A 25408-nucleotide genomic window follows, 5' to 3' on the forward strand; every position below is an offset into this window, starting at 1 on the left:
GCTCTGCGGGCCTGCTGGCTGGCTGGCTGGCTCTCAGCCTGTCAAGCCATAAAGGCCACTTAGTACCACAATCCCATGTATTAAAGTCAAGGACCTTTATTGTGACACACCACCTTTATTCAAATCAGCGGCTCCCTCACCACTCATTCAGAGCAGCCACGTGCTCCGGGGATGGGGACTGGCTGCCAGAGCAGCATTTGTACCTTTCTGGGCCCTGGGACTCCGCAGCCACGGCTGCTGAACCAACAATGGCGGGAGGTCACCACACGCAGACTCTGTGCTCCCTCTTCGACGGACGGCTCAGGGAGGATCAGGCTCTCAGGGTCTGGCCCACGGGAAGTAGATGGATAAACTAGATGCAAATTTGCTGGCCTTTAACAGACAGTAGATCCTGCTTTGACCATATATTACTGTGATCCTGGATGGATAAGTCACTTCTCTAAGCTTCGCTTTCTCATAGATCTATTTTGAGGACTAAGTGAAACAATGCATGCAAACACTTAGCAAACGCCCCTGAGATAGCTTTTATTATACAGGCATACCTCATTTTACTGCACTTCCTCTTTATTGCACTTCACAGATTTTGTATTTTTTACAAATTAAAGGCAAAACCCTCCCCGTCTAAAAGATTACGACCTGCTCAATTGCAGTCCTTGATGTCCATGCTCCAGAACCAAGCCCGCGGTCCCTCCAAGGTGTCCTTCCCCGAAACCTGGCTGCGCCTGCCGCTGCCGCCTCGGGATGGAGGTGTGCGGGGCCAACCTGGAGGAACGGGCTGAGCATTCAGTGGCCACCACCTGGATGCTGGTTGCAGCTACACGAGATAGTCTCAACCCCATTTTACGGGTGAGAAAGCTGAGGCTCAGACGTGGTAAGTTAACCGAGGTGACACACCAAGAAACAGCAGAGCAGGGGTCTGAACTCAAAATGTTACCTCCCTCGATTATAGACAGAAGGCTTCTTGATGAACTTAAAATTAAGGCCAAAGGAGTTGGATATTCTCAAGGCAAACGTGGTGATTTTTCTTTATTCTGTAAAGAGCCAAAGCAGTTTACTAGTAAGAGTATCAGAGCCTCTGCTCAAATCAGGACCGTCAACATCAACAAACTGCTCCTCCAGCCCGTCGACTTCATCAGATCCCAAGAGTTCTTTAGCTTGCCATTCAGTCACGGCACACTGAATACATTGCAGCAGCTTTGCAAGCAGGTCACGCCTGCCCAGGAAGACACTCGGCTGGATTCCAAGAGTTTTCCTGTCTCACCCAAGGGGGTGAGACACCAGCATGACCAGAAAGTGCTGGGCCTGGAGATGAGCCCCGACCCCTGCCATCGGCAGCCCAGTCACTGCCCGTCCCCTCGCTCTAGTCTGCAGTCAGGGTCCCACTTCCAAGCAGATCCTTAGGGGCAAAGACTGATCTGGAAATATTTCTAGACTCAGCAACAGCAGTGGTTCTGCTGACAGCGCATGGAGCTTAGCGAGGGAGCAGGCGCTTTGGGCCTGCGCCAGCCCCACTGCTGAGCTCCAGCTGCTTTTCCAGGCCTCGTGCTGGCCCCTCGGCTGTGGCGCGTGGTAAAAGGAAGGGTCTGGGGAGGGATGTTCCAGAGGCCTTCAGCTACCATTTTGAAAGGATAGGTACCTGGTCTGAATGTCCCTCTCCTACTGGGGGGCGGGGAGATCCCCTGAAAGGGAATCTGGGCCCTGACAGGAGAGGGGAGTGGATGATGGTGGTCAAACACAGCAGTGTCATCACAGCTTTGTCACCTGGTAAAGTCAGTGCCTGAATGGACAACCTTCTCCAGCCAAAGTGCCCCTCCCCCCCACTCACATACACACACACACACACACACACACACACACACACACTGCACTAGCCCTCCCTCCAGCCACCAGGAGCAGAGTGGCATCCAGTTCTGCACCAGAGGCAGATGGACTGGGGAAGGAGCCCAGGTTCCAGGCACAGCCCCACCACTGGCCACGGGTGAGCTGAGAAGTGCTGTTTGTGCTTCTGAGAAGAGTAGTAAAAGCGATCTGCTCTAAGTCCAGTCCAAGTGACATATGGGAAGATGCTTTACAAAGTAGCGTACGCCATCCGGAGCCTCCGGGGAAGGGGGGAGGTGTCTGTGGGAGAGGAAAGCCGACGAGCCCCATCAATGATGAATGCTCAGTGAATAAATAATTCAGAGGTTGGGGATGCTCTTAGAAGCCATATGCTCCTACTCGGCTCTGCCCCGTGAAAGTGCCTCTCGGAACAGATGCCTGTGACGTGCCCGGGGAGGCAAGGAGGGCTCCTGGGCGGTGTCCTTGGCAGCCGGGCCACCTTCAGGGCCCCAGGGAGTCGGAGCCCGGCTGAGCGCCAGCGGGCAGCTCCTCTTCCCTGGGACGTCCTGGCCGTCTTTCTCCACCGGCCTCCTCCACACCACAACGCCGTGACGCCGCCTCCATTACCTATGGACAGTGTGACTCACCTTATTCCCATAGGTGGGTGTCTTCCTGACTGTCTCCTACGCTCCTGAGATCAGGATTGTGTTCTGTCCACTCCATGTCCTCCAAAGCACAGTGCTTAGAACAGGGATCGCCACATTTTCTTTAAAATCATTATCTTTTTAAAGTAAACTTGATGAACAGAAATGTTCACAAACCATATGCATACCGCTGGATCAATTCACAGAGTGAACTCACATCACCAGCGCCTGGATCAAACAATAGAAAAGACCAGCACCCCACTGGTCCCCAAAAGTTCTCTGTTCATCATGCCCCATCCCCCGCCAAGTGAAACACCATCCTGACTTCTACCAGCAAAAACAGCTTCGCCGGGGCTGGTCTCCTTCTCTGGTAGATCTAGGTGTGCACGGGAGCCTGGGGGCCTCGGCTGTGGGGAGGGGAGAGACAGGTGAAGGGAGAGGCCTGGGCAGACAGGACGGTGTTTGCTGCACAGGCTGGAGTTGAGGGCGTAACCGGCTGGGTTTTTCCTCAGTGGCAGTTTGGGGTTCTGGCTCAGCTACTTACCTGCCATGTATGACTGACCTACCTGTCTTTACAGTTGAATTAGCTCCTGGTTGCTTCAGCTATAAGCTCACAGTATTATCCCACTCTGTCTCCAGTGTCGCTGAGTATGGCAGACAAGTTTTGGGCAAAGCTTGGGAAGTCCCCATTCAGACCTGTGGTGCTCCGCTGGCCCATGATGCTGTGTTCTGTCATCACCTTGCAGTGACACTCCGGTCTCTTTCTTGGGCTAAGCCACCCGGGGTTTTGCAGGAGGTGACAGGCTGCGTGTCACACGGGGCTAACCTGTCCCGCCTGGGCCCAAGCTCTGAGATCTCCCATCTCCAAATCCACAGCAGAGCTTGGGGCTAGGGTCTGAGAAAGTGAGAAACAAATCCTCTCCTCTCTCCAACCCCCGGGGCCAGCCTTTGCAGCCACGGCTGGAAGCCCGGAATGGGGCCGCTCCTCAGAAGAGGCCGGTCAGTTCAGCACACACTCCCAGTCCAGCCTCTGCTCCGGCCCAGCAGGCACTCGGGTGGCTGTGACACTGCCCACACTGGCGGCTCTCCATTTCCATCCCACACGCTCCACCTGCACTCACCCGAGGACTCACATGGCCAGCATAACTGACTGGGTTTGTTTCTGACTCTAAAAGTAATAGCACCAATTCATTTTCGAAAACTAGGAAAAGTCAAAAAAGCAAACAGAAAAAAGGACTGTAAATGTCTAGGCACATTTACTTCGCCCTGTTTTTCACTTGTATTTCCACCAAACTCCCGTGGCTGCCTGGCTCCTGAAGGACTCCATTGGACCTCCCGAGTCCCAGAGTCCTGTCTGCCCACGGTTCTGTGTCAGCACAGAATGGGGGTGGCACTCCAAGGGTTAAAGGCATTACCGCTTCCCAGTGATGGAACTGTAACGAGGATGAGAGGCTAAATTAAAGTTTATTGCAGAATCAAAGTGTGTGCAGTCAGCAATTGTAAGAGGCCACAATGAAATGCCTTCTAGAACTTGGCAATACAATTACGTGGAGTTAAATTAGTAGAATGCACACCCAGTCGATCAGGTTAGCTATGTGCAGAAGTCGCTTTAAAAAGCATGTTATCTTTTGAGAGTGAAGAGCTAGCCCTGACTGCTAGTCAAGCTGGAATTCGATGGGGGGTGGGAATAGTGGCCTAATCCAAGCACTGAGATATCTGCAGGAAGATGGTGTGTGAGGGGAGGGAGGAAGTGGAGGAGGATATGGAGCACAGAAAAGGGAAGGAAAAAGCCTGGAGAGCCGCCAGCCTGGGGCAAGGTGTCGGCTGGGTCAGGGATGGAATGAGACACTTGCTGCTCTCCCAGCTCATCAAGCTGCCACCTGACTCAGCCTCCCAGAACCTGGAGGGGGCAGGGAGGGAAGGGCGCTCCAGGAGTAGACCACACAGGCAAAGGGCCAAGACAGCGAGCTTTGGAGCCAAAGAGGCTGGGTTCAAGCCCTGACTCCCTCGACTCACAAGCGGTGCCACATGGAGCAAACACATTTGCTTCCTGAATCCTTTTCCTAGCTTGTGGAGTGGGGATGCAGCCATCGCCCTTGGGGGTTGCTGTGAGGGTTGCTCATAGCAGTAAGGTAGGTGCTGAGCTATCTATAATAAGGCCTAAGCGACCATCACAATGGAATGAACGGCTGGACAGGCTGGGTGGGTGACCAGGCCGGCAAGGGGGTTAGTGAGGGATGGCCAAATGACTGAGCAGCAGGCTGCGTGGGGTGACCAGACCTGCGGGGGGCGGGGGGGGGGGGGGAGAGTTGGAGACAACCAGACTGGTGTGGGGGGAGGGGGCAGTGAGGGGCGACCAAATAACTGAACAGCAGGCTGTGTGGGCGACCAAGCCCCACAGGGGGGCAGTTGGGGGCAACCAGGCTGGCAGGGCGGGGCAGTGAGGAGCGACCAGACCAGTGGGGGTAGGAGAGGACAGTTAGGAGGGATCAGGCAGGCAGGCAGGCGAGCAATTAGGAGCCAGTGGTCCTGGATTGTGAGAGGGATGTCCCAGATTGGACAGGGTGCAGGCTGGGCTGAGGGGGACACACACACACACACACACACACACACACACCCATTGTGCACAAATTTCGTGCACCGGGCCTCTAGTAATTATTAATACTAACAATGATGTTACTATCACTAACAAAAGGATTTACTTAGCAATCCCAGTGAGGTTATGCAATAAAAGTCAACCCCAGAGTAGTCCTTTTCTGGGGTGCTGAGTGTAAAAGCTGAGCTCCTGGGTTTGCCAGCCTCAGGTTTGGGCTGTGAGCCCTGGTGACCAAGAGGCTGCCCCCCCAGGACCCGGGGGTGAACTGCGTACATGGCACGTGTGAAATGGACACAAGGCGTGAGGCTTGGTGGGAAAGATGTCCTGCTTGTGGGAGAACGTGAGTGTCATCTGTATGAACCTAATGCAGCCAGCAAGCAAGTTCTTACTGCAGAGGCTCTCGGCGACCCTGGCTGTGTGTTCGGGACAACATTTACCTGCGCCTCGTGAAGCCTGGGAAACATTTAAATGGGATAATGATGTAAATTGCTTACTTCCTGGCACAACGTGAGCACGCAATAGAAACGTCTGACATTTCACAAAGGCGAGTTTTGTTTTGTTTAGTTCACTGTGGTGTTATTTAAAGCTGAACCTCTGGAAAGTGGGGGACAGAGGGAAAGAATATTCCAAACTCCAAAATATCAAATGTGTGCTGGTACAAAAAGAAGTTACATTTATTTTACAAGGTAGTTATTCTCCTAAAGTATTGTACATAAAGGAAAGTTGAGTTGTCTGTAAGAAAACAATATAATTTTAGGAAATTACAGAATGGTCAAACATTGTGCTTGAAACTTTAAAATAGAGAGATTTTAAAAAAATATTACAGTAAGTGAATATTGTAAGGTATGAACAGCCTAAAAAAGTGTGTGTGAACAATGATATGCAAGCTCAATATTAAACCTCCAGCGACGATCTGCCTTCAGACCTGTTCGGAATACTCAGAGCGTGCCGTGTCCATCTGAATAGAAAAAGGGACCCAAAACACTGACCGAAACATGGCCCTTTCCTATACCGTCAGCTGTCAATTATCCATAATAATGAAAGGAGCCAGGACATACAAGATTTTTAAAATTCCAAAATTAATTTTGAGATGTGTCCTTGTACTTATGCTTGGATGTGAGAAACGCTGACATCCCTTGAAGCACAGGAGTGATAAAGTGAGAACTCCCACGCCCTTTTCCCCTCCTCCTCAAGGGCAAGACACGAATCACATACTCCTTTCCAAAAAGCTTCAAATACAATTGGTCCTTAATTTTGGTTCACAGCTCCTCTGGAGAGGGGAGTTGGAAAGAAGGCTGATAAAACTGTGTTTCTCTCTTGCAGAAAGCCAAAATATTTCAATAAAATTTTGCAAACAAGATGGAATAATCAAGAGCTGACTGTATAAAATATGCTTTTTTTTCTTGCCTCATGGTACTTCTACTGCCAAGTATATCTGGATATTTTGACAGCTTTCTAAATTATTTGGTTGCATCCTCTTACCCAAATAAATAAATTTGCATAAAAAGGAGTTATGATCAATTCTAAAAGAACTGTGATGTTTCAAAAAGGCCAGGAAGTGGAGGTTAAGAAATAAAACCCCTCCCCGCAAGCAGAATCAAATCCAAAAGGTACTTCAGGACAACCTCATGGTTTGGTCCTGGTCTTAGTACTTACATTTTGTATAGTATTTACCTTGAACTATAAGTTTTTCCTTTCCAAGAAAGCAACGTGTTTTGTTTTGTTTTGTTTTTTCTTCAGGGTTTCCCTCAAAATCTCTTTTCAAAGCTTGAAAATTACAAGGAAAAAAAAAGTCTAGATTTGATGGTAAAGCTGTATTTGCTAATGTACCAACTAACTACAACCACAAACATTTTAATTGCTTTGTCATTTCTCAGAAAGTTATGAGCATATTTGAAAACTCTAAAATAAATCTTGGTGTGATAAGAAAGCTGTATTCCACAGAGCACTGATTCTGTATCTTCCTCCAAACAGCTTTTACACCAACTTTCAAAAAGCGGGCATGGGGCCAGGTTTCTCTCTACACAAGCCCAGGAGAGCAGTGTCTCCATCTCCACACACAGCCCTCTGCTCCAGGTGAGTGCACCGCTGGTCCAGATTACAAAGCGTTCGTCTCTCTCCATATACACGCAGAAACCAAAAGCTGAAACATGAGTTTCCAATGTCTATAATACACGTTGCGGCTAAGTATTTTCTAAAGTGACTGTAAATATGCTTATACAAAAGAGCAGTATAATATCAGGATTACAGATAAATTCTTTTATATAACACAGAACAGAACAGGCCTAGAATTCAAGTCGAAACTACACATTTTTATGTCCTTCTCAGTCGTTTTTGGAATGCAAGCAGAAACAATTCTGGTTCGATCCTATGACTCTCCGGAGAATTACAATATTAACAGTGCTAGGACAAAAGAAATCCGTGCTTGTGCTTGTTTAGAAAAGGTTCTTTTGAGATCCAGGGGCATCTTAATATTTAGAATCCAATGGAACATCTCCAATTCTATAAAACAGATAGTAGTAAGCGAAGCTTAGTGCGTTTTTAATTATAAAGAGATTGTGTAAATATTTAAAGTGATATCAACCATTATTAAAACCAAATTTTTCATTAAAATCGTGGCTACTCTGAATGGCAGTTCAAGAGTTTTAAAAGTTATAGATATAAAGCGCCCAATGCAGATCAGCCAGCCTCGGGAACGGCCCTGTGACCATGTATTTCCATGGCTGTAAAGACCTGGTGGTTGACTTCAATTAGTTTAATGGACGGGAATGAGGAATGAGGGCCCAGAGTGGGGAACTGGTAGGAGCCGTGCCAAGAAAGAAGACCCCTCATATGCATGCTGGGGAAGTCAATGAGCGAACCCACAGCAGTGGGGGGAAGGGGGAGTCAGGGTGCTATGTTGCTGTTACCAACTTGAGTGCACAACTGCTGACGGCACAGCTGCTAAGCTCGCCTTCATCTGGCCACTCAGTCATGGAGGCACCATGAACCCCAGGAGGCTCAGCAGGTGTCTGTCCCTGAGCCACCCGGGCTGGGCTGGCCAGGCTGGGGGCGAGGGGGATACCCTGTTCCTGGAGCTCCTCTCACTCGGTGAGTCCTTACGTTTCAGGAAAGGGGAACCTTATGCTGCATTCTCATCTAGCTTAGAGAGCTTCAGCTAACACTGCTCTTAAAGGAACCTGCACACTGTACACCCAGGGATGTTTGGGCACCTAAACCTAACGAGGGTTCTAGCCAATCACGTAGACTACACACACAGCTAGGAGAGCGGATTCTGCCTAACGATTGTGAAGGAAGCCAAGTGGAGGCTTCGGGCAAGAGCACAACAGGCCTCTTCTTGTTTCCTAAGACACAGACTAACGTAGCGCAGAAGAGCGGTGCCACAATGCTGACAGAGCAGGAGGCAATGCCGCCAGGGCACTCCCGGATAGTCAGGACATCAGACAGAGTTTTCCATCTCCAACTTGGATAGATCTGGTTTCACTAGGCTAAATGTTAAATCTCCCGGAGAGAAGCTTTGGAGCAATGGCAGATAAGCAACTCGCACAAGAACAGCTGGTATAAATGGAGATGGGAGGAGAATTCTGAAGAAAGCTAAATAAGAAAAAGTTATTCACTATTTTGCCGTGAGAGAAAAGAGAACACGTACAACAGGCCATTAATATTACTGTAGTAAAGCCAATGAATATCACACAAAATATTTTCTCCTGACTTAGCAGTGAACTACTTCAACTGCGTTTGCATTTGCATAAAAACCCATGCATCATAATGAATTCTAACCGTTTCCCACCTAAGCCATTCTAATGCTTCATACAACCAAATGAAGCAGAATTCGTCAAACCTATTAGATTCATTCCTAATCCCTAAAGGACTGCTGTCTTTAGCATTTCCATGCTAACTAAAACTATTACTGATAGTTTCTTAAGACATCAGATGTGGCTGCTTCCTAAATATAAAACCTATAGAACTCCCTAAAAGTTTTTTCCCAGATTTGAAGAACAATTAAGAAAAGCAGGGAAATGTTGGGGAAACCCACCCGAGAGACCATCTCAAATGCTACAACACATTCCCCAGCTACAAGCCAAGTACATCTCTCCTTCCCCTGCGTTCCCAGAGAATTCTGGGTAATGTCACCTTGCATGTGTTATCTCCACTATTGGACTGTGGTTCCCTTCGTGTGGGGAGTCGGGTCTTATTCCTTCGGCGTCCCCACAGCACCCTGCAGAGTGTAGGCACTCAGCTAACGCTGGATTGAGCATGAAGTTGAAGATGCCATCTCCACTTAATGAAGGCCTAGCTCAGCCCCAGAGCATGGAGGGCTGTGCAGACCCTGATCACAGCGAGGGGCTGAGCTGGCCTCCGGTGCCCTCCCGAAAGTAAGCCAGGCACTGGCCCTGCCTATGCAAGTGGAGGGAGAGGAAAGGGACAGAATCGCATCTACCAGGACCCGGTCTTTTCCCCTCACGAGAGCAGATTCCCACACGAGACTTGCAGGGCAGTGGGGGTGCCTGCCGGCATGCCAAAAGGAGTGCCAACAGTTTCTCCTGAAGAACTGGGGATTTAGAAAACACTGTCTCCTCCACTCCGGGGAGCTCTCGACCTGGTCCGTGATCCTCTGTGATCAGCCCATCATCGCTTACAAAGTTCCCGGTGAAATTAAGGCTGGGTCACCATTCGTGACACCAGATGCTACATAGAAAGTAAGTCCAGATACAAAAGGAAAGAAATACCTTAGTTATAAGACTAATTTAAGAGTTTAGCTAATCAGCAGACCACTGAACGGCTACAGTTAGGGGTAGAAAATACCAACTGCACCGGCGAAAGGGTCCGTCCGACCAAAGTGCAGAGCGCAGCCTGGACAGAGGACGCGGCCTCCTGCCCGGCTCACACGGTGGTCTCTATCGTCTCGATCACCTCCAGGTCCGACTGCGACGGGGAGAGGAGGGCGCAGTCGTCCGGCTCCCAGCTGCTCTCCGGACTGTAGTCTTCCTCTGAGCTCAGCTCTGCGCCTTCCTCCGTGTCCTCGTCACACGATTCCACGTAGTGCGCCCCGACGGCATTGATCCCAGAGTCCTCAGAACTTGAGGGAGAAGAGCAGTGATCTATTTTTGGTGTATTGCTCTCTTTTGAAATTAAGGCATCGTGTGCAGAGACCTCCTGAGGGCTCATTTTGTGGGAATGTGGTGCCGGCTGCTTCTGCACATAACACATCTTCCCATTAATACATTTAACCTGATAGTTGTCAATAAAGAGGTCTGAGATCATACAGTACCTTGGCGAATCAGGCGGGAGGGGAGGCTGGAAGACAGATGCAAATTTCAGAAAGTGTTCGGTGAGAGAGACTGAGATCTGGATGGTGTTCGTGGGCTCCCGGGGCTTCACAGGGATCTCGGTACTGGGGAGCTGCTCCACGGGGGTCATCGGCTGATACACATACTTGCCTGTGGGAACAAAAGGGCAGCAGAAACCTAAGGTTACTACACAGACTGCAGTAAGGCAGCCACGATGGCTTCTTCCCAAGGACTCTGATCTTAAGTAATGAGTCATTCCACATTGTTGTAATCAATTAAAAACAGACCATGATGCACAACATCATGGTATTTTCATCTAAAAAACTCAACACAGCCCTGACCGGTTTGGCTCAGTGGATAGAGCGTCGGCCTGTGGACTTAAGGGTCCCAGGTTCAATTCCGGCAAAGGGCATGTACCTTGGTTGTGGGCATGTCCCCAGTGTGTGCGTGTGTGGGGGGAAGGGGGGAGGGGGGAGGGATGCAAGAGGCAGCTGATTGATGTTTCTCTCTCATCAATGTTTCTAACTCTCTCTCTCCCTCTCCCTTCCTCTCTGTAAAAACTCAATAAAATATTTTTTAATTAAAAAAAAACTCAACACACTTTATACATCTTATATTTGAGTCCTTATAATGCCTCTGAAATAGGTGGGTGGATATTATAATATTTATTTCAAGGACAGCTTTAAATGATTTATTCTTCATATCAGATAGAATGAAGAATGTCCAAGACATTGTATAGTAAAAACACAAGTTGTAAAAAAGTATATATGATAAAATTAAAATCCCTCTGTTATATTTAATAACTAGATGTTAATATATATATTTACAAACTGGGGAAAATACACCAATTTGTTATCAGGATTACAGAAGACTCTGAAGTTAGGTTTCTGTGTTTTAATCAGAATATACATATATACATACATACAAACATACATACATACATAATTAAAAGTGAGAGCTTATCGGACTGTGCTGGCCACCCCAATGGCTGGGGTAAGGTGTAGGATGTGAAACGAACTCTTTCAAGACCAAAGCTCATCAGTGTCCTAAGTGGGAGATGTTCTCAGTGACACCAGCTCCACTGGCACTAAGCAACCTCAGCCAAGTGGAAGCCAAGGAACAGCTGGCGCAGGGGGCAGGCAACCTGCTGGGGTTTCTAGGAAACCAAGAAGCCCATCTCTGCATCCCCCGCTGCTTCCCCCCTCCGTGCGCCTCATGGGAGGGAAACCTAAACGGATCTGTTCCTGATGTGTCTTCATCCTTCTCTTTGATTTCATTCAACATTTAGCAAAGTGCTAAGGAAACTAGCTAGAGATGAAAATCACCCAGGCTATGAGTCTAAAATGATTTCAAAATAGAAATCTGGGAGAGAAAAAAAACAAACAGAAAAACCCAGAGGCAGTAGCCACAATTATGGGCACCCTCTGGGGTTTTTCCTACTGGGGCTGGTTTATCGGTCAGTCCACATCTCCTGCACGTATTTACGACAGAAACCATAAAAAGAATGAACTATTGCCATCTGTGACATGGGTAGACTTGAGGCATTATGCTAAGTGAAATAATTCAGAGAGAGAAAGACAGATACCATATGATCTCACTTATATGTGGAATCTAAAACAACAACAACAAACTCATAGATACAGAAAAGAGATTGGTAATTGTTTGAGCTAGAGGGTGGGGTGTGGATGGAATGGGTGAAGGAAGTCAAAAGGCACAAACTCCCAGTTATAAAATAAGTAAGTCATGAAATGGAATGTACAGCATGGCAAATGTGGTTAATAATACTGTAATGCATATTTAAAAACTGCTAAGAGACTAAATCTTGAAAGTCCTCATCACAAGAAAAATTCTGAAACTAAATGGAGACAAATGTTAACTGGACTTATTATGGTCATCACTCTGCAATACATATAAATGCCAGATCATTATATTGTACACCTCAAACTAATATAATGTGGTATATCAATTAAATGCAATTAAAAAAACTGCATTTAAAAAATAAAATATATAATTTAAAACAATAAGGAAAAAAACAGAAGTGACTTGTTCCTTTTTTGAGCATTTTATCAGAAGGTACATACTACTGATATAGCTCATTACAGATGATGTTAACTTTTAACAATGTTTAATGTGGTATATATGTCTAGGTATTTCCACTGTAAAGTTAGTGGAATAATTTCTCTCTGAAATTACTAAGTATCACATGAGGAGATATTTTAAAATATGCAAATATCCTGCTTCTCATCAGACCTTCCCCATTAATTTCAGCATGCCTCAGTGGATCTGGTCTGCAGCCATCACTGCTCTGGTTTGTGCCAGGGATTTTCCACTTCCATCATTCCTTCTATATTTATCCATTAGAATTCTAGGTAAGCAAGAGCTATTCCTTCTCTCTCATGTATTTATTTATATGAACATAATTCGCGCTCACAGACATGTATTCTATCCTGTGAGCTGTAACCAGTTACATCATTTTCTGTGTGGCTCACACTGTCCCGGAGTTAGCCCTTGGGAGCTCCTTCCAGTTAACACACGTGTCCTTCAACATGCCCCCGTTCGTTTTTTTAAAACAACCTTACTTCCTGGCACCATAGATATTACTGGCTTATCTTGTACTGCCCCTTCCCTCCAGTACAGGAATCTGCCATTTCTCCAAGGATCCCTAGTTCCTTCTTAAGAATTTACACACATTCTTAAGCCTGTTCTCAAAAATATTCCTGTCAAGTAGAATCTTAGTTTGCTAATGACTCATTCAGTCACTTACAAAACTCATCCATAGGAAAATGAGGACTTGATCTCATTACAGTACTTACCATCCATTTAAAAAATAATGTAGCCAAAACCGGTTTGGCTCAATGGATAGAGCATTGGCTTGGGGACTGAAGGGTTCCGGGTTCGATTCCGGTCAAGGGCATGTACCTTGGTTGCGGGCATATCCCCAGTGGGGGGTGTGCAAGAGGCGGCTGGTCGATGACTCTCTCTCATTGATGTTTCTAACTCTGTATCTCTCTCCCTTCCTCTCTGTACAAAATCAATTAAATATATTTTAAAAATAAATTAATTAATTAAATAAAATAAAAAATAAAAAATAATGTAAATTTAAGGTAAACTTCACAAACCCATTAATTTATGTGGAATCTTTTAAAAAGGCGCTAAAATCATGTTCTCAGTAATGAAACAGATTACACAACACTGACTAAGTCACAAAAACCATTTGTGTCCAGTAAGTGAAAACTGTACTTCATCCATCTTGTTTCTTTTCAGGGAACCTGGTTCAACACTCTCAGCTGTTTCTCAACTAAAGACCAGTCAAAACCACTAAGTAAGTAACTTGCACTATTCTTTTAAACCCTGGTTCATAGTTTTTCTAACTGTTCTTCCCCTTTGGTGTTGTGAGACACTGAAAAAGATTTATGTTCTCATCCTAGTTCTTTGGTAAAAAAAAAAAAAAAAAAAAAAAAAAGGAACAGAAAACTTAATTACTTTCTCCAGCTCATTTAACAAGACAGGAGTCAGTTCCAGGACCCGGCCTTGTGGGGGCCTGTGCTTTTTCTTCACGAGGATACTCATTACTTAATTAATAAGGTTTGGATAATGTTCTTAATTTACAAGGACATTCTCTGCCATTAAGTTCTGCCATTAAGTACAGTGTAAATACACAGCAGATATACTTCCATGAAGGAGTGTCTTTCTTTTGATTGTATAGCAGCTCAATGAGGAGAGAGAAAGAGCACAAATAAATACAGAAAATAATTTACATGCCCGGTTAAAGTTACTGTATGCACTTTGCTAAATTATTTACTTTTAGGATCAGTTGTGCATTTTGATTCTTTAAAAAGACCACCTGGGGGCAAATGAGCTTTTTGCTTTTACAGATAGTTTTATGACTGTTAAATGTGTGTCCTCCTGACACAGGAAGTACACTGCTGGCAGGGAATGCAAAGTGATTTTAAAATTAGCCTAATCAAAATATAATTATAAAGGTAAATCTACTGGAAATAAAATTGAGTGGCCTCGGGGAAACTGCATCACAGTTCAGTTCTTTGATTTTAGTGAATCACACTTAGTTTATTTTATTCCCAAGGGCATTCAATTATGTTAAAAGTTATGTTAAATATTCTTATTCAGCTATTTCTGTGCATTATTTACTAAGTTGAGTAGCAGTTCACAAACTAAAAGCAAAAGAGCATAATTGTATTCTTTTTTGTGTGTGGCCTTAACCTTCCACCTTCCCCCACTGGCAATCAATATACCAATATGTTTGTACTTTGATCTATGAGAACATTAAAGTTCAGATATTGCCCAATATGTTGAAGTTCCCAATCAGAAATTTATGAAAGATCCTAGAATTTTCATTTTTCAAATTGTATAACCTCTTTAGTGTAGTGAACATAATAATGTAAAGCAAAGCCCTAATGAGACAGAAAATCAGAAGCACGGTTTATTTACTCATTTACCAAATCCTTATTGAATATCTACCATGTTTATACTAAATCAGATGCTACTGGGAAATAAAAAGAAGTACAATATGTAGTCATGCTTCAAGGCACTTCCAGTCAAACTGGAAGTGGAAGATTAAAAAAAAAAAAAAAGAGTAAAAATAAACAAGAGTTGTGTAGACCATTTTATATAATAAAAGGGTAATATGCAAATACCCTGTTTCCCCAAAAATAAGACGGTGTCTTATATTAATTTTTGCTCCCAAAGATGCACTAGGTCTTATTTTCAGGGGATGTCTTATTTTTCCATGAAGAAGAATACACATTTATTGTTAAATGAAAATAAAGGAAATTTATTACCTGTATATGGTACGGTAGTATCGTAGTTGTCAACACAAACCAGACAAACTGTGAATCCTACAGTATCAAGAATTTACTCATTTATTCAATGACAACCATGTCATCATCTTCTGGAACATCATCATAACAATCCAATTCCTGAATTTCCTGGTGAATTTCTTGTGACTCCATTTCTTTTAGAATCAGTGGACCAAATCTCTCATGTTTAGCCTGGAGTGGGGGGGGGGGGGGGGGCGCTTATTTTCGGGGGGATGCCTTATATTTCACTCAGAAGGAAACCTGTAAGTAGGTCTTATTTTCAGAGGATGTCTTATTTTCAGGGAAACACAGTAGATCGAACGAAGGAACATCCGAACAACCAGTCACTATGATGTGCACTGACCACCAGACACTCAACGCAGGAGCTGTCCCCTGATGGTCAGTGTGCTCCCACAGACATACGCAACAAGTCTTATATATTTTAACAAGTAACTAGCAATGAACAATGAGGGGGAAAGAGAACTGTAAATGCACCTCTTTTACAAACATCATAAGCACCACAAGAGGAAAGATGAACATTAGACTGTGGGGTATACACTATATACATTACAAGAGCTCAGAGGAAAGAAGGGCCAGCAGGGCTTACTGAGAAAAGGCTCCACAGAAAACATGGACTGTAAACTGGACGAGAGCTAGGACTTGGGCAAAAGAAGGTAAAGTGGCATGCCTTGTGCAAAAATCCAGAGGTGGAAGAGGTGTGGGACGTCTGGGTGACCAGCCTGGCTAGAGCAGAGCATTCCCCTGGGACCGAGACCAGTCCATCACCAGGTAATCTGGAAAGAGATCAACACCTTCCCTCGTCCTGGGAGACTGGGTACAGTAAGAGCCACTCCGCTGCATCGATTGGCACCACGGAGCTCCTTAAACTTGTACACAGACAGTTCTAGTTGGGGAAGAGCTCCCTTTAGGGCCAGAGTTCAGAAACATTCTGAGAAGTAAAGGTGACTAAACTAAGCAATAGTGAAAAAGAAAGAAGGGCAGAGAATGAGAACTCTCTCAGGTTTCCAGTTCTTTGTAAGTGGGCAAATAAGGGTTTCATGGAGTAGCTATACCTTCCTCTTTCCACTGAAACCGGAAAGTCCCGTTTGTCCACCAGGAGCTTTTCTGCAGAGATGGACTGGTTTTTTTTCTTAATATATTTTTATTGATTTCAGAGAGGAAGGGAGAGTGAGAGAGAGACTGAAACATCAATGTTAAAAATCATTGATTAGCTGTGTCCTGCACATCCCCTACTGGGGATTGAGCCTGCAACCCGGGCATGAGCCCTTGACCAGAATCAAACCCGGGCCCTTCAGTCCACAGGTCAACACTCTATCCATTGAGCCCAACCGGTTGTGGCCAGGTCCCAGACCTTTATGGAGAGGACCAGAAGGCCACTCAGGGGACCCTTACTAAAACACTATGCCTATCACTTTATTGGAGTCTAAATATCCAGGCTAGTCCAGACTACCATTGCATCATCCCCAGGCCCTGCCCTTGACCCAAACCTCCCACCATGGCCTATAACGCCCCCTAGTGACACACCTCCCTCTAGCACCCAGACCTACATCCAGGGCTCAGACCTACATCCAAGTACCAGACCATCATGGCGGGGCCAAGAATGCCAAGCTGGGGCCCAGGCCAAAAACACCAAACACAGTGGTGTATCAGAGGACTAGATCTTAATACGGAACCCAGACCACTATTCCATAACCCAATGTCCAGTTGAGGTACCAGACCGCCCACCAGGGCCTAGACCTCCTTCCCTGGCCCAAATTGCCCTCCCAGGACCCAGACCTCCATCAGGGGCTCAGACCTCCATCCAGGTCCCCGACCAGCATGGTGGGGCCAAGAAGATTATCAGTAATTTATTAGAAAAGGTTCAGCTGAACAAGTCCTCACCTAAGGACAGCTCACTGAAGCATGAAAACCATACGTTCAGAAAGAAAAAGATGGCAGCTGACAGGGCACAAACTCGATATGTACTATGTCTGCACTCCGCAGCACAGGGAAACTCCAAGGCAGCAGCTTGATGAGCGGAAGAGGCAGAAGCGGGAAAGTGGATCATTGCAGGGAGAGAAAGCTGTAGGAGCACCACGACGCCTTTTTATCTGAAGATGGGTGATGGTGGTGGTGGTGGTGATGACAGTCATTACTTTTGATTTCTTTATTACAAGCCTTGACCTTACCTTATAGGCATTTTATGAGACCATCTCAGCCTCCTGCCTTTCTCTGAAGGAATCAATAATTCGTGCTGTTACCAGACTGGACAATAGATTTTTAAAACTGCAGTTAGAAAAGATTTGAGAACAAAGCAGTTCCCTATGGGAGGCAGTGCAAGTGGAGACCGGAACATGGTAACTCTGGCAGCTTCCTGCTGTTCCACCCGCTCACAGCTGAATAGTTCTGCAACCCAAGTAAGTTATCAGGAGCCATTAAGTCAATGGACAGATATTCCTGACAGACTAAAGCTAAGGGAAACAGTATCAGACATCTGTCACATTTATCTATTGATCTGGGGATGAAAAGCTCAGGAATTCACAAGGAAAGGATGCTAACCAGTCAACCTGATCTAAGCAAAATAAGATCTTAAAGCAACTGAAGAATCTGGGCTTAGCACAGGGGCTCAGTAGGGACTCAGCAATGTTTACTGAATTTTTAAAAATGTATCTTTGTTAAAAGTTATTTTTGCTGGCAAGCGGTACTTATTCATTATTCGAGAACCTAATTTTCAAACTTATACAAACTAATACAGCATTCTGGAACTTTGCTTTTATTTATAAGTCACAACAATAACAAAATGCATTCTAAATATTAATGAGATGTGACTTTAAATTATTAATATTTATATATAAAAATTTATATTTCCCAATATAATAAAATAAAATATGTTCTTGCTTTTTGTTTTGTTTTTTGTTTTTTTAGCCAATTATAATAATCACCTCTCATTTCTCTTGGACCTGTGAGTAGCCAGCCAATTTCAAATTCAGTGCCACTGGGGAAATCCAAAGCATTAGGGGAAAGAAGTAACAAATTCAGCATTGACAGTTAAATAGCATCTCTACTGAACCATCCATTTAACTATTCCTGAATAGGATGAAAGAGGCTTAGATGATGAAGCTCTGTCCTTGTACTACCTTTTTGTCACAAACTTTGGGTTGTAAAATATATAGAGGGAGCCACTCGGCAATTGACACTGAACAGTAAAGAGAAAAAAAAGGGGTCCAGAATACAATGAGTCTATAAATGTGCTAGTTATCCATGTACTAGAGGCCCAGTGCATGGATTCATGCACCGGCAGGACCCCTCAGTGTAGCCTGTGGGGATTGGGCCAAAACTGTCACTCCAACGCCGCCTGCTGCTCCTGTCTGCCACTCCTGCTCATCCCAGTCCCACTGCACCTGCCACCGCTGCTTGGCAGTCTCACTGTCACTCCGATGCAGTCTCCGGGCTGCAGTGGCCAGTCCTGCATCTGGTGCCCAATGGTCAGCTGAGCAGCGCTCTTGCTATGGGAGCACACTGACCACCAGAGGGCAGCTCCTGCATTGAGTGTCTGCCGCCTGGTGGTCAGTGCACATCATAGCAACTGGTCAACGAGTCATTTGGTTGCTTAAGCTTTTATATAGACAGATTGTCTCTCAATTCCAAATTATCCCTGCCATATGTGTTCTGCCATAGCAGACAGATTTCCTTTAAACATGTTTCCTCTACAGTGAGCATGATGCTAAGTCTTCTCAGTAGAGGGCACTGGAGAACATTGTAGGAGAAAGGGGCTTTCCTGCAATTTGGGCCACATCTGAAGGGTCAAAGGGTGGGAAAATCTGTCAGAGCTCTGCCCCAATCATGCACACAGTATATGTGATTCCTTGATAACCCTGCATCTTGGCCTGGCCTGTTGATAACTGTTCCATGGCCCTTGACACACCAAAACCAGCCTTCTGAAGGCCTTCCACCTGCATCATAGCCTCCTACCACCCAGGCCTCTGCCCCCCACCCCCTCCCTGTGTACACTCACACTCTTACTGCTGACTGCCCATGCCCTGTACTGCAGAGGGCTTTTTCTTGCTTGTCAATAAATTGCAGACCAGCACAGCCTGAGCAAAGCAGCAAACTACTCTGCTATCCTGTGAGCTGAACTACAATTTTCTCAAATAAGACCTGAAACCTAGCCTTGGAAAGGTGGTCTCCTTCCACCTTTGTCCTTCCTGGATATTCTCCTTTACCCTAGGGAATAACACAGAGTTCACTTATGTTTTACAGTTACTCATTTCTTAGTGTAGTAGTTCTACATATTAAATTGCTCTCTGTGTAATCCACTGTGTCATCTCCATCTCCAGAATAGACTCACATGGATTCCATGACCAAGGTTAGGGTGTGGGATTTCCTGTAGGTGGTACTTTCCTGATTTGTCTACTGAGAAAATATAAGCATAATATTAAGAAATTAAGCAATTTATACATTTGGAACCTAGACTAATAGATATTAAAGGTTATGTATTAAAATATTAATAATTATTTAGATGTTTAAAATTGGGTAAACTGATGCCCCAGCTGGTTTGGCTCATTGGATAGAGCATTGGCCTCTGGACTGCAGGGTCCTGGGTTCAATTCTGGTCAGGGCCTTTGCCTGGGTTGCAAACTCGATCCCCAGTGGCGGCATACAGGAAGCAGCTGATCAATGATTCTCTCTCATCACTGATGTTTCTATCTCTCTCTCCCCCTTGCTTCCTCTTTGAAATTAAATAAAATATTTCAAATAAATAAATAAGTAAAAATTGGATAAGCTGTTAAAGAACTAAGTTTAATATTAATAGAGGATGAAACTCAACACCAAACTAACTCATACACACACACACACACACACAACAATCCAATTTAAAAATGGGCAAAAGACCTAAATAGACACTTCTCCAAAGAGGACATACAGATGGCCAACAGATATATGAAAAGATGCTCAATGTCACTAATCATCAGAGAAATGCAAATTAAAACCACAATGAGATATCACCACATACCTAAAAGACTGGTTATCATCAATAAATCAACAAACAAATGTTGGCAAGGATGTGGAGAAAAGGGAACCCTCCTGTACTGTTTGTGGAAATGCAGATTGATACAGCCCCTATGGGAAGCAATATGGAGTTACCTCAGAAAACTAAAAATGAAACTGCTTTATGACCCAGTGATTCCACTCCTGGGAATTTATCCGGGGGAAAAAAACACAAAAACAAAGAAACACCGAAATGCTAATTTGAAAGAATAAATGTACCCCTATGTTCATTACATTGTTATTTATAATAGCCAAGACTTGGAAACAGCCCAAGAGCCCATCAGTAGATGAGTGAATAATAAAGCAGTGGTACATTTATACAATGGAATACTATACAGCCATAAAAATGAAAGAAATCTTACCTATTATGATAGTATGGATGGACCTGGAGAGTATTATGCTAAGTGAAGTAAACCACTCAGAGAAATAGAAATACCATATAGTTTCACTTATATGTGGAATCTAATTAACAAAATAAAATAGAAACAAACTTACAGCTGTCGGGGCGGGGGGGGGGGGGGAGTAGGAAGGGGGGCTGGGTGAGAAGGGTGAAATGATTAAGAAAAACAAAACAAAATTCATAGATAACAGTATGGTCATCGCCAGAGGGAAATGGGGGTAGGAGGAGTCAGGCAGGGTAAAGGGCAGATAAGTGGTGATGGAAAGAGGCATGATTTGGGGTGGTGAACACACAATACAATATACAAATGATGTATTATAAAATTATATACCTGAAATCTATGTAATTTTATTAACCAATGTCACCCCAATAAATTCAATAAAAAGGAAAAATTTTAAATAAATTAAAACATGAAAAATTAATTTGTCAAAATAACTATAAAAAGAGAGCTTATTGAATATATTTGAGTATTCTCCTCCATAAGACTGATATATAAAACTATTGAACTAAAAGTGCTTTCCCTGAAAAGCAAACAGAAAAATAAATCAGAACCAGCCCTTATACTAGACCAACATGTGTTAATCTTAATTCTAGACTGAAAAAAAATCAGTGAGTAGGTTGTGACTAACATTCAGCAATAGCTTTATGAATGAGAGCTGAGCATCATGCTGGCAAAGTATATCACAGCTCTTTTCTCTAGAGCCCGCGATACAACTGCCTACGAAGGGGATAACAGTGAGGAACAAGGAAGAATCACCCATGCCTGGAACATAAAAAGCAGGATCAGCCCAGCCCAGCCGGTGTGACTCAGTGGTTGAGCATCAACCCATGAACAAGGAGGTCACAGTTTGATTCCAGGTCAGGGCACATGCCTGGATTGAGGGCTTGATCCCCAGTAGAGGGCATACAGGAGGCAACCAATCGATGTTTCTCTCTCTCTACCTCCTTAACCCTCTCCCTCTCTTTAAAATCAATAAAAACACAATTTTTAAAAGGCAAAATCAATCATTCCACAAAAGCCTGATTACATATGAAGTTCTACAAAAAAACAGAGCAGCATGTAGCAGCAGCATGCAGGAGCAGCATGTAAAATAAACCTGAGACAGTCAACACTGCGATGGGCACTGTGGGAGCTTTATTCCTATTTGGCTACATTGATAATTTATGACTATAGCAGATGCCTGTATGGATTAAGCCTACTGATTCATCAATGACATTTGGTAATACAGATTTTCAAATGAGATTTCTATGGATTAGATGATGTTTTTTAAATTATCACTTTAAAATATAAAGGAAAAAAGATTTCACCAGCAGAAGAAAGACCCCTGCAGAGAAACAAAGCCACAGGCCTTCAAGGGACAGGCTGTGCTAAGAAACACTCCCCGGGACACAGTCCTACGGCAAGGGCGAAGCAGTCCAGGTGCAGCTGTTCTGGTGTGCCTGGGCTAATATGCAAATAAAACCGTCCTGGGAATTGCCTAACTGTGCAGATGGCTGGTTCAGAGAGATCCCCAGCTGTTCCTGAAACAGGCATAACAATTGTGAATTTTTTTTAACGTTGCTAATAAAGAACCAAACAGGATTTCAGTGAATCCTTTACATACTATGAATCTTAAATGTCAGGTGAGATCTGATGGTTTCAAACAAAGAGATTAATGATGCTTTTATTGTTTCTTTCTGGAATATAAGCAGGCCACATTCTATTAGAAAAAAACATCTCTTAGAGTTCATTGATTAATGCTAATAATTCAGAAAATCTATAGTTTTCCCATAAAAACCTCAAAGGATTACATAATGATGTGAAGAGAGAAAGCATTTTCCTTAACAGTAAATATTTTATGAACCCACTAGAAGCCTGGTGCACAAATTCATGCATGAGTGGGGTCCTTAAGCCTGGCCAGCAATCAGGACAGATTGGGGCCATGGTGCCAGTCCCGATCAGGGCTAGCTGGTCTGGGGGTTTGGAGGGACCATGGGAGGTTGGCGGCCGCAGTAGGCTGGCTGTGGGAGCACACTGACCACCAAGGGGCAGCTCCTGTGTTGAGCGTCTGCCCCGTTTGTCAATGCATGTCAAATCTACTGGCCAGTCATCCAGTCTTCCAGTTTTCTGGTTGTAATGGTCGCTTAGGCTTTTATATATATAGATAGACACACAAAAAAGGATGTATTCATATATTAATCTGTCTAAGGAACTAATTTCAAAACTACCCATTTTATTGTTTGGTATATGTGATGCTTAATTTTTTGTCTCCACTTGGAGGGTTGTTTTTGGGTAAAACTAACACTTATATACTGGAAGGTAAAACATATTGCTGAGAAATTTTTAAGAAAAACCTAAATAAATGAAAAGATATACCTTGTTTATATGTTATAAAACTCAGTGTTAATAAAATGTCAATTCCTCCAAAACTGATGTATAAATTAAATATAATCCCAATAAAAATTTTAGCAACTGAGAAGTGATTCTAAAAGCCATATGAAAATGTGAAGAACCTAAAATAGCCACAACAGCAAAATTGGAAGGTTAACACTACTTGATTTTCAGACTTATCTTAAAGCTGCAGTAAATTGAGACTGTGCTGACTGATGGCTACAAGATAGAAAAAAATCAATGGAAGAGAACTGAGAGTCCAGAAATAAATTCAGACACAGCCTGGCCAGTGTTGCTCAGTATTTGAGTGTTGACCCATGAACCAGGAGTTCACGGTTCAATTTCCAGTCAAGGCACATGCCCAGGTTACTAGCTCGATCCCCAGTCTGGGGTGTGCAGGAGGCAGCCGATCAATGATTCTATTTCATCATTGATGTTTCTATCTCTCTCTCCCTCTCCCTTCCTCTCTCTGAAATCAATAAAAGCATTCTGAAAAAATAAAATAAAAAGCTACAGAAGTAAATTCATACACATATGGACAACTGAATTTTTACAAAGCTGGAAGTGCAATGCAGTGAAGAAAGACTAGTCCTTTCAACAAATGGTACCAGAATAACTGGATATGCAAAAAATAATAATAATAATAATAATAATAATAATAATCTATACTTAACACTCCATACAAATATCAATTCAAAACAGATCATAAATATAAATTTAAAACTTAAAACTATAAAGTATCTGTAAGAAACCACAGGAGTAAGTCTTTATGCCACTGGGTTATGGAAAACTCTTAAGATGATTGAAAAAACAAGGTGTCCACAGGGCCATCCTTCCTCCAGAGACTCTAGGCAGGAATCCTTTCTTACCTCTTTCAACTTGTAGTGGCTCCAGGCTTCCTTGGCCTATAGCTACATAACTCCAATCTCTGTCTCTGTCTTTGCATGGCCTTTTCTTCTCTGTTTACTTCTCTCCAATGACATTTGCCATTAGATTTAGGACCCATCTGGATAATAATACAGGGTGATCTCACCACTTTAACTAAATTACACCCTCAAAGTCCCCTTTTCCAAATAAGGTCCTATTCACAGATGCCAGGGGTTAGGATGTGGACGTATCTTTTTGGCACCACCATTCAATCTAATAGAGACTCTAAAAAATAATCAATTGGTTAGAAATGAGTAATATCAGATTCTCTTCTTCTCTATAATAGAAAAGGAATGAAGAGACAAAGGTGGAACTGGACAACAAAAGTAGAAAAGGGAGTATGTACTCAAGGGAACAAAAAAGTGGCTGCAGATTGAGAAGAGAGCTTTAAAAGGCCTCTGACTTTTGTCAGAAATCGACTTGGAGATAGGTAACTGGCAACTGTGCAAAAAACAAGTTGCATACACATCTGCTTTTTGAGACTTGTGAAAATTTTTTTTTTTTAAGTATTTTAAACTCAAATTTCTTAGAAGGGATTCCAGTTCCCAGAAGATTTATTTAATTGGAATCCTGCCAATGAAAAGTCTGGATGACTTCTCAAAAGCCCTGTACTCCTACATTCTGCCAGCGCAGACAGGGTATGAGATTTACAGCTTGGCTTCTGAATCACTTCTACTCCAAAAAGATACGGAATCTCATAGATAATAAAAAGTCTGAATTTAAGCCTTAACACAAAGCAACATGCTTATGTAGAAGATGAATTAGCTTTTATTAACAGTAAAACCAAAGACTTAAGTGAACTCTATGCAGGTCTTCCTTCAGAAAAGTTTTGTCTTTGGTTTTCCTTTCTCTTGCATTCTCCCGGTCCCAAGACTTTGGCAGACATCACTGATGATTTTTGTATAAAATGTACTGTAGTCCCTTGTGGCTCATTTTACGACAATATTCTGATTATAACAAGAAACTTGTTGAATGAATGGTCATTTGGCAGCTAACTCTCATTCCCTTGTTTCCCAGCAAGCATTCCTTTTCTCTATTCTTGTTTTCCTTCATTCTGTCTTTAGACTAGATACACTGCTTTCTATTGCCAAATAATTCCACTATTTTCATATTTCACTACAAAGCTTGTTTCCGTAGTTTCCTACAAATAATTCATGTCAGCATCCCAACAGACTAAAAAGTTACATGTATGATGTTTACATATTCAACCTATTTCATCCAGTTTGTGTTTAACATTTTAAAAGGCATAAAGAAAAACATGAGCTTCATATACCCACAACCCAGTCTAAAAAAATAAAATTAGCAATATAATTGAAGTCTCTGCACATTCATTCCCAATTTCATTTCCCTCTTCCTCCCCCTATTCCCCTACCACATCATTATATTGCTTTTTGCCTAATTATTTTTTATTATATCCCTAGACTTGATATGTCTAGACTAATTAAAATATTCATTTTTGTATATAACATAGCACCAAACCATTATATAATAATCA

At 43.6% G+C, this 25408-nt stretch overlaps 1 protein-coding gene and 1 long non-coding RNA gene across 3 annotated transcripts in view; one reads left to right on the forward strand and one right to left on the reverse strand.

Moving 5' to 3' along the window:
• Nucleotides 1-5708: 5708 nt before the first annotated feature.
• LOC311617193 (UPF0524 protein C3orf70 homolog) overlaps nt 5709-25408 on the reverse strand; it is a 39769-nt gene continuing 20069 nt past the window's right edge. The window contains exons 2-3 of one of the 2 annotated variants that reach the window (XM_084873502.1): nt 10331-10499; nt 5709-10138 (exon numbers count right to left, since the gene is read on the reverse strand). In XM_084873502.1, the coding sequence (XP_084729628.1) occupies nt 9943-10138; nt 10331-10499 (365 nt within the window). In that variant the 3' untranslated portion in view covers nt 5709-9942. Of the gene's footprint in view, nt 10500-25408 lie in introns of both variants that reach the window. The other variant, XM_084873501.1, reaches the window with a different exon arrangement.
• LOC311617194 overlaps nt 10749-25408 on the forward strand; it is a 46683-nt gene continuing 32023 nt past the window's right edge. Inside the window, exon 1 of the long non-coding RNA XR_014794082.1 lies at nt 10749-10790. This is a non-coding gene — a long non-coding RNA (uncharacterized lncRNA). The remainder of the gene's footprint in view (nt 10791-25408) is intronic.

Source organism: Pipistrellus hanaki (genome assembly GCF_964339955.1).
Source record: "Pipistrellus hanaki genome assembly, chromosome: 2".
NCBI classification, from domain to species: domain Eukaryota; kingdom Metazoa; phylum Chordata; class Mammalia; order Chiroptera; family Vespertilionidae; genus Pipistrellus; species Pipistrellus hanaki.